The sequence below is a fragment of the Rhinichthys klamathensis genome, unplaced genomic scaffold, assembly GCF_029890125.1.
Source record: "Rhinichthys klamathensis goyatoka isolate OS25496 unplaced genomic scaffold, OSU_Roscu_1.1 h1tg000010l_1, whole genome shotgun sequence".
NCBI lineage: Eukaryota > Metazoa > Chordata > Actinopteri > Cypriniformes > Leuciscidae > Rhinichthys > Rhinichthys klamathensis.
In genome coordinates this window covers 101,530-116,565 of record NW_026606563.1, presented here as the reverse complement: position 1 = coordinate 116,565, position 15,036 = coordinate 101,530, and the positions used below count along the sequence as shown (strand labels likewise).

Below are 15,036 nucleotides of genomic sequence, written 5' to 3'. Positions count from 1 at the left end.
GCGGAAGCGCGCCGGCACGATGATCTGATTGGTTACAAGGTAGTGTGTGACGTCAGAAACACCAGCGATGTCAAACCGTGTGTTTGAGACTGTCTTTGGTTCACTGCAGTTTTAAGGAGAAAATACTCAGCAATGCTGTCGACTTATGAACTTACACACGGTTTGTCTGAAAGCATATTAAAAACACCACATAGAAACATAAACAACATTAAACGCTGGATTTACACCACAGGGGGACTTTAAGACTATTCATATTCACAGGTGCAAATATAGCACTTTTGAGTTTATTATTTGAATGCATTTTTATTTAGAACAAATTCAAGCAACATAGTGAATATCCAGACTGTGAGCCTATGCTTATGATTTACCTTCGGCTGCACAGTACTCGCAGTACTGCGGCGTGTTTTAGATTTCACACATTTATCATGTGTTTTATTAGTCTTTCCATAAAATAAAGTGGTTTTGCATGGGAACATTAAAAGTGGTAGCCTAATATTATCACTACATTATTTAATATGCCGTCACAAATACAATTGTTTGAAACTTGCATTTAATAATTGGCTTCTCCGTTATTACTTCTGTGTCCTTTGTTCATGACATGCAGAATAAAATAGGCCTGTATATCTCTCCATGAATGAAGAAATCATTGAGCACTTTAATTCTTACCTTTCCTTTAGTTAAAACATGAGCACATTGGTATAGTTTGTTTCCATTATATAACTACAGATAAATTAAATGTGGCCACAATTGAACTTAAACAATAGAACTGAAAAACAAAGGGACAGATTAATAAAACATCCTTACGTTTTGTTAAAACTGTTTAATTCATTCATTCATTATACTTGTAAGCTGTGTTATTATCGTGTTACTATAATGCTGTGTGAAATGCTGTGTAATAAGTGTTATGACGGTTATCTCTTAAATGTCCGTCTAGTTTGACCTTGCCGCGCTGCAACTGTAGCCATGTAATAAACGGATAATGTACATCTAGCCGGCTGTTATCTCAGAATAAACCCCTTCAGGTGTGTGTGTGTGTGTGTGTGTTATCTCAGAATAAACCCCTTCAGGTGTGTGTGTGTGTGTGTGTGTTATCTCAGAATAAACCCCTTCAGGTGTGTGTGTGTGTGTGTGTTATCTCAGAATAAACCCCTTCAGGTGTGTGTGTGTGTGTGTGTGTTATCTTAGAATAAACCCCTTCAGGTGTGTGTGTGTGTGTGTGTGTGTGTGTGTGTGTGTGTGTGTGTGTGTGTGTTATCTCATAATAAACCCCTTCAGGTGTGTGTGTGTGTGTGTGTGTGTTATCTCAGAATAAACCCCTTCAGGTGTGTGTGTGTGTGTGTGTTATCTCAGAATAAACCCCTTCAGGTGTGTGTGTGTTATCTTAGAATAAACCCCTTCAGGTGTGTGTGTGTGTGTGTGTGTGTGTGTGTGTGTGTGTGTGTGTGTGTGTGTGTGTGTGTGTGTGTGTGTGTGTGTGTGTGTGTGTGTGTGTGTGTTAGTTATCTCAGAATAAACCCCTTCAGGTGTGTGTGTGTGTGTGTGTGTGTGTGTGTGTGTGTTATCTCAGAATAAACCCCTTCAGGTGTGTGTGTTATCTCAGAATAAACCCCTGTAAGGATTCAGGGCGGATCTAATCCGTGGGGAATTTGCATATCATAATTAATAATTGGTAATTAATAATTATTCATACATGTTTGGATTAGATCAGTCTTACATGTTAATAAATCTCCCGATAAGGGAGGATCTGTCATTCTACCTGCATGCGTGCATGTGAATCCCTGAAATTAACCACAAGTTGATTGCAGTTAATTACACGGACCATGTTTCACAAACAGGTAAAATGAATTAGCTCAATTGTCAGGATAATATTTGTGGGATCCACAATATCATCTTACTTTATAGGATTTCAGGAAACGCAATTCTCTGGCCAGAAGAATTGGGTTTCCCGCCCTATCAACACATACTCTTTAAAGTATCTTTAATTCGTAAAGCTTGTAGCATAAGTTAGACCTTTGGCACTTAAGGGACTTGAAATTGAGCAAAGAGACAGCACATCAATCAAAATGAATATAATGGATTTAATAAAGGCATGTCTACTTATATATTTACTACGGTACAGTAATATATATATATTTACAAACAAAAAAGACATAAACAACACAATAAGACATCAATGAACGAGAAAGTGTGTGAGATAGAGATATGGATAAATTACACGCGTGAGAGCGAGTAAGAGAGAGAGAGAGAGGGTTACGTTCACCTAGACAGTCAACTTTCCTGAAACAACACGAAAACACATTCTTAATGCTCTGAAAACAGGGGAACCCAAATTTACTTGCATGTGGAAGGGTTCTCTCATGTGTTGCTGCGTTCCTTGAGCGGCCTGCATGGTCTAGCCGCGTTTTGGACGGCAGATCTTTTGTTCTCCGTGCGCGTGCGGCCCGCATGGTTTAGCTGCGTGCGTGAGCTGAATCCTTGGTTCCGTGGAGTCACGTGATGCGGCGCGAGTCTTTGAACAGCGGTCGGAAGTCTTTTAGGTCACGTTACCAACGGAAATAGTTCGGCTCAGGTCATTTCACTTCGTGGAAGTGAAACAAGTTGAGTACAGAAAACAGATCTTAGGCTAGAAAGTAAAGAAAAGATCCAGGATAGGATCTGATCCCTGAGGGGACATCCGCGTGAATTACATGTTTCTGACGCGCTGGAAAGTTCAAGAGAGAGTTGGGCGGAGCCGCGCTCCTACATTTATCACCTCGGAGAAATCCATCCCCTTCCTGTTCACTGGGCCAATCGGGGAATGGATGTTGCACGCGGGAACCCTCGGTTTATTGTCCTTTGTTTGGGAGAACGTGCCCCTCGTGGTACAGGGGTGTGTTCAAGGAGGGTGTATAGTTTAACAGTTTGAATCTTCAATGGCGGTAAAACCTATTAAAAATACACTTTACTTTATATCTCTGTGCATATTCAGATAGCCCGTTCCATGAGCATTTTAGAGGTGTCAAACACATCAAATGAAAGTCAAAGGAAAAATACTTATTTAATATGCATAAAGAAGGTATTTCTAATGTCTATTTATGCCGTGGCCAAACAAAGATATTTCACTGTGACATGGGGAAAAACACATACATTTAACAAAATATATTTAATGGTTTTTATGTCTTTACCCAACAGAAATGTCCGTCTCTTTGTTCAGAGACATTCTGCGACATTCCGATGGGTTATAAAGTCTCGTAACAGTAGCTTCCCTCATGTGTTGGGGGAGGGAGGGGCTCGTGTGTGTGTGTGTTTGTGTGTGTTTTTCAAGTTCCAGGCCTTTTGGGGCTAAAGGCTTTGGGATTTTAGCACGGAGGTATTTAGTTATTCCGATTCACCCTCGCCCAGTCCTTACACCCCTTCAGGTGTGTGTGTGTGTGTGTTATCTCAGAATAAACCCCTTCAGGTGTGTCTGTGTGTGTGTGTGTGTGTGTGTTATCTCAGAATAAACCCCTTCAGGTGTGTGTGTGTTATCTCAGAATAAACCCCTTCAGGTGTGTGTGTGTGTGTGTGTTATCTTAGAATAAACCCCTTCAGGTGTGTGTGTGTGTGTGTGTGTGTGTGTGTGTGTGTGTGTGTGTGTGTGTGTGTGTGTGTGTGTGTGTGTGTTATCTCAGAATAAACACCTTCAGGTGTGTGTGTGTGTGTGTGTGTGTGTGTGTGTGTGTGTGTGTGTGTGTGTGTGTGTGTGTGTGTGTGTGTGTGTGTGTGTGTGTGTGTGTGTTATCTCATAATAAACCCCTTCAGGTGTGTGTGTGTGTGTGTGTGTTATCTCAGAATAAACCCCTTCAGGTGTGTGTGTGTTATCTCAGAATAAACCCCTTCAGGTGTGTGTGTGTGTGTGTGTTATCTCAGAATAAACCCCTTCAGGTGTGTGTGTGTGTGTGTGTGTTTGTGTGTGTGTGTTATCTCAGAATAAACCCCTTCAGGTGTGTGTGTGCATTTTATTACACGCTTCAGAGATTGATCTAATTGTTTGTCGCAGAGCCTGTCCACGAATGCCAAGGTCTTTCAGCAGTCTGATGGTAGAAGAAGCCACAAAACCTCTGCATCCCACTTCAACCGGATAGACGTTCGCTTTCCATCCTCGTTGTTGACCGTCTGCTGCCAGTTCTGTATAGCGCAGTTTCTTGCGTTCATAGCCCTCATCCGTTAAATTCTCCCATGGGACTGTGAGCTCAGTGATGTAAACAGACTTCAATGAAGGGGACCAGAGAACCAAATCTGGCCTAAGAGTGGTGACTGCAATCTCAGGTGGAAAGATTCTCCTCTCCAGGCCTTCCCACCTCATCCATTGTCCCTGCTTGGCAAGAGAGACAGCCTTTCCACTTCTTACCGCCTCCTCCTGACGGCGCACCTCCTCGACCACCATATTCCTCCTCTCTGATGTTGAGGCCTTACGCCAAGTTGGCTTGCTTGCCGTAAGGCCAAGGCCTCCTCTTCCCAACTGGACGTGCCCTACAATGTCGCTGTGCCTCAGGGCTGATGTAGCTTGCTGCACTGCGTCGGATGGTGTCCATTTCGGTCCAGTTAACAGAGATGGAACGGCATTGCTGATGGTCTGGTCTCTGGAGTCCTTCAAAGTCATCTGGAGTCTCACTTTAGAACACTTGTACTCTTCGGTGAGGCTCGTGATAGGAAGTTCAAGGACCCCTTTGCCGTAGAGGCTGATGTTAGTCAGACAGCGTGGGACGCCGAGCCATTTCTTCACGTATGAAGTCATGGTTCGCTCCATCTTCTCCACAGTTGTTATTGGGAGCTCGTAAATAGTAAGTGGACACATTATCCGAGGGAGAAGTCCAAATTGCAGGCACCAGAGCTTGAGCTTCCCTGGCAGAAGGGTACTGTTGATGTTTTCTAGACTGTTGGTAATGTCCTGCCTTACTTGCTGCACTTGGTCTTTGTCCCTGAGGCTTGCATTGTACCATCTACCCAGGCTTTTGACAGGTTGCTCAGACACTGTTGGTATTGGGTCATCACCAATGCAGAACTTCACATCTTTAAGCTGTCCCTTAACTATTGAGATGCTTCTTGACTTGTTTGGTTTGATTTTCATCCGGGCCCACTTGATGTTCTCCTGCAGTTTTCCAAGTAGCCGCCTGGCACATGCTGCAGTAGTGGTCACGGTGGTCATGTCATCCATGTATGCTCGGATAGGTGGAAGGCGAATCCCGTTCTTAGTTCGCTCCCCCCCCCCCACCACCCATCTTGAGGCCCTGATGATGACCTCCATGGCCATTGTGAAGGCCAGGGGTGAGATTGTACAGCCTGCCATGATGCCTACTTCCACGCGCTGCCATGATGTTGTAAAGTCGGCTGTTGTAAAGCATAGTTGCAGGTCTTCGAAGTAGGCTTTTACTAGACTAGTGACGGATGATGGAATGTGGAAGAATTTGAAGGATTCCCAGAGGAGGTTATGGGGAACTGATCCAAAGGCATTGGCCAGGTCAAGGAAGATGACATGGATATCTCTCTTGTCTCTCTTCGCCGCTTGGATCTGGTGCCAGATCATGCTGGTATGCTCCAAGCAACCAGAGAACCCAGGAATGCCGGCCTTCTGTACGGATTTGTCAATGTACTTGTTCTTTTCCAAGTAGGTAGACAACCTCCGTGCTATCACGCTGAAAAAGTTTTTTCCCTCAACGTTGAGAAGGCAGATTGGCCGGAATTGACTAATGTCTATCGCATCCTTCTCCTTGGGAATCAGCACCCCTCCAGCCCTTCGCCACACCTTAGGTATTATTCCCTTCTGCCACACTATCCTCATGAGCCTCCAAAGATAGCGTAGAACATCTGGTGAGTTCTTGTAGAGCTTATACGGTACTCCATTCGGCCCGGGGGCTGATGCTGATCTGCTGATCTTGCGCGCCGTACTGTACTCTCTACTTCCTTCCATTTTGGAGGGCCAGTCTCCAGATTGATTGAATTCGGGAGGTTGAATAGGTGGGATGTCATGTGGGATAACTATTTGTTCATGCCTTTTTGGGTCATGGTTGACCTTTTCTAGATGTTCTTCCAGTTCCTGCTTCGGAATTTTCAGGATTCCGCTTTTTTCCTTAGCGAAGAGATCTTTAATGAACTTGAAGGGGTTTTTGTAGAACCTAGTTCTTGTGTGTTCCTTCTTCTTGCAAAGTTTCCTCAGGTTCTCTGCTCTTCGCAAGGTTGCCAACTGACACTTGATGTCCCCCTGGAGTAGCATGAGACCCTCTCTCTCTGTATCTGAGGCCTTCTTCCACTGCTTTCTCAGCTGCCTTCTCTCTCTGACCAGCATTTCGATCTCTTGCTGCCTCCTGGATTTGGCTGGTGCTGGTATTGCTTTGTCACTTCTCCTTGTATTTACTCCAAAGTGCTCTTCTCCGTAGTGGTAGATGATGTCACCCATCCTTTCCAGCTTTTTTTCTGCTGTGCCCACTTGTTGCTCCAAGATTTTTGTCAGGTCGTTGTTGACTATTTCCCACTCTCTCTTTTCAACAGTTTTGGGCCACTTTACACTCGGTTTGTGACCTTTGATCTTTTCCTCCTTGGGAGGTCTCTGTGGTTGAGTGGGTTCCTCCACCAACATTTCTGTGCTTGTTTTATCATCCTCAGTGACAATGGTGCTGATGCTCTGCGAACTTTGGTTTTTATCCCGTCGCTGTGCTTCAATCGACTGATTTGACTGGTTGCTTCGTAAGAAGTACTGGTCAATGCGAGGCCCTTGTTTCTGCTCTCTCAAGCACTCTCTCTTTCCTTGGTGGGTCCTCAACCCCCTGTATGATGTTTTTTTCGCCCAGCCACAGGTGCACACTTGAAGAGAGTGTCCAGCTGCTGTTGTGGTTGTCTCATGTGCCATGTTCTTGCTCATAGTCATGTCCGTTCCTGGGTCTGTAACCATGTTGTCAGTCATTGAGCCATCTTGCGCCCCCGCTCTCGCAGGCTCTAGGGGTATGTTCCTTTGTTCACTTTCTGTAGCATTTGGCGGGTGTCTCCAACAAACTGAAGCAGTGTCGGAGACTGCCGCCATGGGTAGCTAGCCCATGACAGCCCCAGTGGGGACTATTCCCTCCAGTCAGCTGTCTCTCCAAGCTGTCACACAGGCCTCTACTTCATAAACGCCAGAGGAGAACTGGCCCCGACTGAGCCTGGGTTCTCCCAAGGTTTTTTTTTCTCCATTGGGTCATCTGATGGAGTCTTAGGACACCATCGGGTCACTTGATGGAGTTTTTCGGTTCCTTGCCACTGTTGCCTTTGGCTTGCTCAGTTGGGGATATTCAAATTAAATGACCCATCATACCACTAATCAGCTCTACCAAACTTGGATGTCTTTTCCAGTAATAAACAAACACTGTTAAGTTGTTTTGATTGATACTGTGAAGCAGCTTTGATACAATCTGTATTTTGAAAAGCGCTATATAAATATATTTGACTTGACTTGACTTGACTTTCCTATGTTGTCAGCTGTCCTTTCACAGCGGTCACTGGACAAGTCCAGATACTCAGAATCATAAACACGGGACGTGATGGTAAACTGTCCATTGTGCCAATGGATGATATGCACATGATATTTGCCTTGATGTTGAGAGTGGCGTGGGAGCTGTACCCCTGTCATGGGAAAGATGTAAATTTTGGGACACATCATCAGTAATGTACCTTTGAATCAGGGGGTGTTTCGGCCTTTCAGCACTAGACACCCTCATCAAAGGTGGCCAGCTACAGGGTGATCAAACCTGAGCTTGTGTCCCATGCCCAATCATGAAAATTGCCTGGTTTGTTACATGGCGCTGCCCATGGGACTATGCAAGACAGGAGGCGTCCTCTTCCCTGAGTCAAGCCTAAGGCTGACCACATACCTTGTTCAGCCTCCTCATGGAGGGTTGTGACATGGGTTCTCAAGTGGGTTATAGGGTGGGGGATTAGTGAGTGGGTCATGTTGATGCTCTTTGAGCCCAACAAGGGTCCTTCCTCCTAATCCATATCCACTGGCTGCTTCTTTCGGCCGCTTCAGGGATTGATCTAATTGTTTGTCGCAGAGCCTGTCCACGAATGCCAAGGTCTTTCAGCAGTCTGATGGTAGAAGCCACAAAACCTCTGCATCCCACTTCACTTCAGAATAAACCCCTTCAGGTGTGTGTGTGTGTGTGTGTTATCTCAGAATAACCCCCTTCAGGTGTGTGTGTGTGTGTGTTATCTCAGAATAACCCCCTTCAGGTGTGTGTGTTTGTGTTTTCTCAGAATAATTCCCTTCAGGTGTGTGTGTGTGTGTGTGTGTATCTCAGAATAAACCCCTTCAGGTGTGTGTGTGTGTGTGTGTTATCTCAGAATAACCCCCTTCAGGTGTGTGTGTGCTATCTCAGAATAAACCCCTTCAGGTGTGTGTGTGTCTGTGTGTGTGTTATCTCAGAATAAACCCCTTCAGGTGTGTGTGTGTGTGTGTGTGTGTTATCTCAGAATAAACCCCTTGAGGTGTGTGTGTGTGTGTGTGTGTGTGTCATCTCAGAATAAACCCGTTTAGGTGTGTGTGTGTCATCTCAGAATAACCCCCTTCAGGTGTGTGTGTGTGTGTGTGTGTGTGTGTGTGTGTGTGTGTGTGTGTGTGTGTGTGTGTGTGTGTGTGTGTGTGTGTGTGTGTGTGTGTGTGTGTGTGTGCGTGTGTGTGTTGTGATCTCAGAATAACCCCCTCAGGCTGATGAAGACCGGATCCTGATCACCCGTCGGGTTTATTCTGAGAGAACAACCGGCTGGATGCACATCATCCCTTACCCTCGCTTGTGTCACAGCACTGTTGAATGCTGTATTCTGGTTGGTAACTGAAAAATGTAGACGAACAGTTTTTCTGAGAGCTGTGGCAGTTTCAGGAAATAACACACTCTTGATGGCTTTCTGTCATCCGTGTCCACAGATCCTGTCCTCCATTGAGCTCCTGCAACACTCGCTGCCCAAGATCAACCGCAGCGCGTCTGAACCCTCTCTGCACCGAGCTTCCCACAGCGAGGACATCAGCCCCGGCACACTCGCCTCCATGAAGCTGCTGGCCTTTTGAAGCCGCCACGGGCCTTATGGAGGTCATCTACTGTCCTGCCCAGGGTCTCTCCTGGACCTCCGCCCAACAGCCTGTGTGATCCTGCTCGATCAGCCGCTTCTCCTGTGCGAGGACAGTGACCCTGAAGAGCTGGATCAGCCGCTTCTCCTGCGTGAGGACAGTGGCTTGGAGAGCTGGATCAGCCGCTTCTCCTGTGCGAGGACAGTGATCCTGAAGAGCTGGATCAGCCGCTTCTCCTGCGTGAGGACAGTGGCTTGAAGACCTCTGATGCTCTCACAAACCAAGGCTGTTTTCTGTTTGCACGCCTGGGACAGATGCAGGGACTTTTAGATAATAAGATTTGCTACAATCCCTCATTTTTATGTGTCTGAAAAGATGTTGCCCTAATGCTCAAAGAGTGATGATGTTTATATATTATATACACAAAAAGAGCTCCATAATTTAGTCAGTATTGAGTTGCCATTGAGTGGTGTTCAAGATGCGACTTAGTCTTACGCGATTTGAGATCTGTTTTGTGATGTCAAGTATTTTGAAGGTGTTCTTGATATGTATAGAGTACATACTGTTAATCAATTATTTTAATAAAATTAAGTTAAATACCCTTTTCTATCACTGTATGTCTTCTTATGCTGGGTTAATGCTTTTTTAACCATTACAGGCTTTATACAGTTATGCTCTTTAAGTTAAGTTGTTGTTTTTTTAGCTGCTTTGAAGAAGCACAACAGATATTTAAATATATTCCACAATGCAAAAGAATGAGTCTTGCACAGATGATCTCTCATAGGTTCTGGTGCTGTCGATCATGTGTCAGCGTGTGTTTTCTCTTGAGCGTCTGCTGACTGCTGTTGGTTTCAGTGAGTTGCGTGTGAATCCCTCAGTTGTCTTCTGTGTGGCCACAGATCCAAGCGCCATTTAGAAACCAAACACCCGACACTCAAAGACAAACCCTTAGATTTTATCAAATTAATGTTATCTTGCCTTGCACAACAGAAACGCAACATCAGCAAACACACATCAGTGTCTAACAGGTGTCTAAAACACACATCAGTGTCTAACAGGTGTCTAGGTGTCAGGTCTCCTTCCACGTCTCGCAACGAGTTGCCAAATTAGAAAAACCTCACACAATTGCAGAGGCGCTGATCTTACCTGCTATGTTTGGAGAGAATGTCTCAGCACAGATCAGTGACATCCCTCTTTCTAACGACACCGTTAGCCACCGCATATCTGACATGGCAAGCGACGTTAGGGAGTGATTGCTAGCTAACATCATGCAAAGCCAGTACTGTGCCCTGAAGCTTGATGAGACGACTGATGGGCAGGACTGGCACAGCTGCTTACGTCACATATATCAAAAATGGCAATACTGAGGAGGACGTTCTTCCAGCGCACACAACTGGCGAGGCATTGTTTGAAGTTCTGGATGGGTTTATACGGGATGCAGGCATGTCGTGGGATAAATGCAGGACAGGGCCTGTTCAATGCCTGGGAGGGTCATCGTCTGGTCTCTCGTGTCCAGCATTCAGCCGCTTTAGCCAAGTGGACCCACTGTATGATTCACCGCCAATCTCTCGCACCAGAGAAAATGCCTGAGTCTCTGGAAGTCGGTTTAAAGGCAGGCAGTGCACATGGTCGATTTCATTAAACGCACGCTTGTTTTCCTTGCTTTGTCAGGAACTGGGAGCCGAACATGAGCAGCTCCTGTCTCACACTGAGGTTCGCTGGCTCTCCAGAGGTCGGGCTTTACATCGCCTCTACGAATCGCGTTCAGAGGTGGACGCTTCTTGTTGATGTGAAGTCCGATGTTGTGGCGGTACCTGGTCGACCCCCTGTGGTTAGAGCCGTTTCACACCTTTTCCGCAGGTTGAATTTGTTGAACACATTGATGCAAGGGAGAGATGCCAACATCTTGCTTCTTTCAGAGAAAGTCAGTTCATTCGTTTGGATCTTTGGCTCGATCAGCTGATTAATGAAAATGTTGACATGTTCCCCAACTTAGCTGACTGTGTGCAAGAGACTGTGTGCTCCTTTGATGAACAGAAGCTCAACATGTTAAAGGACTTAAACAACAATTCGGCCGTTACTTCAGTGAGGATTTCAGTTCATTTGCCGATCAGAGATCCCTTCAGTTGCCCAGGAAAAGACCTTTCCGTTGACATGGAGGAGCTCTACAGCTCTTGGTTGCTCTTGTGTGATGACTGAATAATCCTCAGTTGTCTGACGCCGCCCTAAAGTTACTTCTTCCATTCGCCTCATCTTATCTGTGCGAGGTCGGATTTTCAAAATTGACTGCCTTGAAAACCAAGTACCGAAACCGGCTCCAGGTGGAGGATGACATCAGGCTTGCGCTGTCCAACATTGAACCGCGAATTGTGCTTCTTTGTCCCTCTGATTGATTATGTCATGGCTAACGAGACAGGCGCTTTGTCCCAATTTGCACAATTCATATGTGATTGTTTTTACAATGCAAGATGAGTCTAATGCAAGATGTTTGACATGAAAAATAGTATATTATTACAACCTAGTTCTCTTGTTCAAAGTGTTGTTTAGAAACATTTTTAATAATTCATGTTCCATACCTGTCCGTTATATAGTTTAATAAAAGTAACAAAATTTCTTAAAAAGTTATGAAAAGTAATGAGCTAGCTAAGCGCTTCAGTTTACCAGTGTTCATTCACTTGAAACTTCAGATCAAGTGGGGACAATCCATGCGTTTTGAATTTGATTGGGAAAAAAGCCATTTTGGCCACTTTAACCTTTTCATCTGGCATTGATAGAATTTTCTGGCAATCCATACCGGTGTGATGTGATGTATCTCAATCTTCAATCAGGAGGAGCTGGATGAAATGCTCTGAGTGATATCAATCCACAGTCTGATTTCTGACCTGTGTTACTGCCTGAATCATAATCATACACTGTTGGTTCATTGGCCAGAGGAGAAGTGTTCCCCGACTGAGTCTGGGTTCTCCCAAGGGTTTTCTCTATTCTGTCACTGATGGAGTGTGTGTTCTTGCCACTGTCGCTCTGGCTGGCTTAGTTGAGGACACTTCATATTCAACTATATCACTGATCTGACAGCACTGACACCATTATATAAGAACTGAGCTGAGCTGATGAAGACATCACTGTTTTCTGCAGAGCGGCTGTATAGCCGAAATAAACTCATTCCAGTTTGATGAACTTTACAGTTATTGAACTGAACCGAATCAACACGGAAGTGACTTCAGCTGAATAACGACTGTTCACTTTTATGCTTTTAGAGCTGCTGTACAGCTGAACTCTGTTTGCATCACTGAATCAGTATCTCCCTGTTATCTCTGTAAAGCTGCTTTGAAACAGTCTGTGATGTATAAAGCGCTGTAAAGGTGAAGAGGTGATGGCATATAAATCAAAATTCATTACCATATGACGTGGAACCAATGAAGAGGAAACGACTGTGAAGCTTTGTGGGTGTTGGACTCGATCCCCTCCATCTGTGTTCTGATCATCGTTCTGAATCCCATCCGTACGAAGTCTTTGACCAAAACGTGATTTTCTCAGCGTTTTGTTAAAAATGTTTCTTGATGAAACTTACCCACATTCAAGTGTTGATTTAAGAATAATGCATAAAGTTATAATTTTGTTTATTTTGAAGCAGAATATGTATGTTGGACAGCTAGTGGTTGAAATGACTGACAACATGCAACAGGAACGAGCGCAATTGACAATGGAAGATGACGAGGTGACAGTGGGGAGAACAAGTATTTGATACACTGCCGATTTTGCAGGTTTTTCCACTTACAAAGCATGTAGAAGTTTGTAATGTTTATCGTAGGTACTCTTCAACTGTGAGTGACAGAATCTAAAACAAAAATCCAGAAAATCACATTGTATGATTTTTAAGTAATTCATTTGCATTTTATTGCATGACATGAGTATTTGATCACCTACCAACCAGTAAGAATTCCGGCTCTTACAGACCTGTTAGTTTCTCTTTAAGAAGCCCTCCTGTTCTCCACTCATTACCTGTATTAACTGCACCTGTTTGAACCCGTTACCTGTATAACAGACACCTGTCCACACACTCAATCAAACAGACTCCAACCTCTACACAATGGCCAAGACCAGAGAGCTGTGTAAGGATAATGAAATTGTAGACCTGCACAAGGCTGGGATGGGCTACAGGACAATAGGCAAGCAGCTTGGAAGGAAACAACAGTTGGCGCAATCATTAGAAAATGGAAGAAGTTCAAGATGACGGTCAATCTCCCTCGGTCTGGGACTCCATGCAAGATCTCACCTCGTGGGTCATCAATGATCATGAGGAAGGTGAGGGATCAGCCCAGAACTACACGGCAGGACCTGGTCAATGACCTGAAGAGAGCTAGAACTACAGTCTCAAAGAAAACCATTAGTAACACACTACGCCGTCAAAGATTAAAATCCTGCAGCGCACGCAAGGTCCCCCTGCTCAAGCCAGCGCATGTCCAGGCCCGTCTGAAGTTTGCCAATGATCATCTGGAGGATCCAGAGGAGGAATGGGAGAAGGTCATGTGGTCTAATGAGACAAAAATAGAGCTTTTTGGTCTAAACTCCACTCGCCGTGTTTGGAGGAGGAAGAAGGATGAGTACAACCCCAAGAACACCATCCAACCGTGAAGCATGGAGGTGGAAACATCATTCTTTGGGGATGCTTTTCTGCAAAGGGGACAGGACGACTGCACTGTATTGAGGGGAGGATGGATGGGGCCATGTATCGCCAGATCTTGGCCAACAACCTCCTTCCCTCAGTAAGAGCATTGAAGATCGGTTGTGGCTGGGTCTTCCAGCATGACAACGACCCGAAACACACAGCCAGGGCAACTAAGGAGTAGTTTCAAAAGTGGGCCAAAATCCTGCTGCAGTGTGTGCAAACCTGGTCAAGAACTGCAGGAAACGATCTGCAATTGCAAACAAAGGTTTCTGTACCAAATATTAAGGTCTGCTTCTCTGATGTATCAAATACTTATGTCATGCAATAAAATGCAAATGAACTGCTTAAAAATCATACAATGTGATTTTCTGGATTTTTGTTTTAGATTCCGTCACTCACAGTTGAAGAGTATCACACTATGATAAAAATTACAGACTTCTACATGCTTTGTAAGTTGGAAAACCTGCAAAATCGGCAGTGTATCAAATACTTGTTCTCCCCACTGTATCTGCGGTTTAATATGCCTCTGGTCAGAGTTTTTCAGATGGATTCTGGGGCTTGTAGTCGGGTGTAATCTGCGATCTCTGACCCAGTATGTTTGCTGGCTGCCATGGCTGCAACACTCTGTGTTTTCCTCCAACTGGCGACCCGGGGTGTGGGAATGCTGGCACTGGGCGGAGTCACACAGACCACAACTAAAACACACGTTCCCACTCGGAAATCACAGTTCCCAGGGGAATAACTGGCTGTAGCTGTAACGCAACTCACTGATAGACATTGTCAGGACACAGGTGTGTTTATTAAAGCAAACACAGGACAGTATACAGGAGTCACCACAGGCAGGTGTTCGCTGGGAAACTGCTGGCCATACACAGAACACACACACACTGGGAAGCACATCCACAGAAGGATCGCAGTCATGCCAGCTTCCAGGAAATATCTCAACAAAGGACAATCAGTTTGTTCAGGGCTTCAGGTTAGTATAACACATTGTACACAGAATTACCATTATCCACAGGAGTAAATCACAAACAGAAACATTCATCACATTTCCTTGAAGCGGGGTTAACATCAAACAGTCCCTTAACTTAAAGTCTTTCTCCACACGGGTCCATAGATGGGTAAATACACAAATAAAGGTTACAAGCAGAGTTCCAGGAATCCATGAGACAGCAGCAGTCCCACAGCTCAGTAACACGAGGCGAGTTCCTGAGGAGAGCGACAGTCCTTCGAGACGTTACGAGGCCAGACGGTAGCCGTGTCCCGTTCAGAGCCGTGTCCCGTTCAGAGCCGTGTCCCGTTCAGAGCTGTGTCC

At 45.1% G+C, this 15,036-nt stretch overlaps 1 protein-coding gene across 2 annotated transcripts in view; it reads left to right on the top strand.

Annotated features, from left to right (window-relative positions):
- The window catches only part of raf1a (Raf-1 proto-oncogene, serine/threonine kinase a), a 42,666-nt gene extending 33,544 nt beyond the window's left edge, over positions 1-9,122 (top strand). For both annotated transcript variants that reach the window (XM_056261165.1, XM_056261157.1), the window contains exon 16: positions 8,912-9,122. In XM_056261165.1, the coding sequence (XP_056117140.1) occupies positions 8,912-9,052 (141 nt within the window). In that variant the 3' untranslated portion in view covers positions 9,053-9,122. The remainder of the gene's footprint in view (positions 1-8,911) is intronic.
- Positions 9,123-15,036: the final 5,914 nt, after the last annotated feature.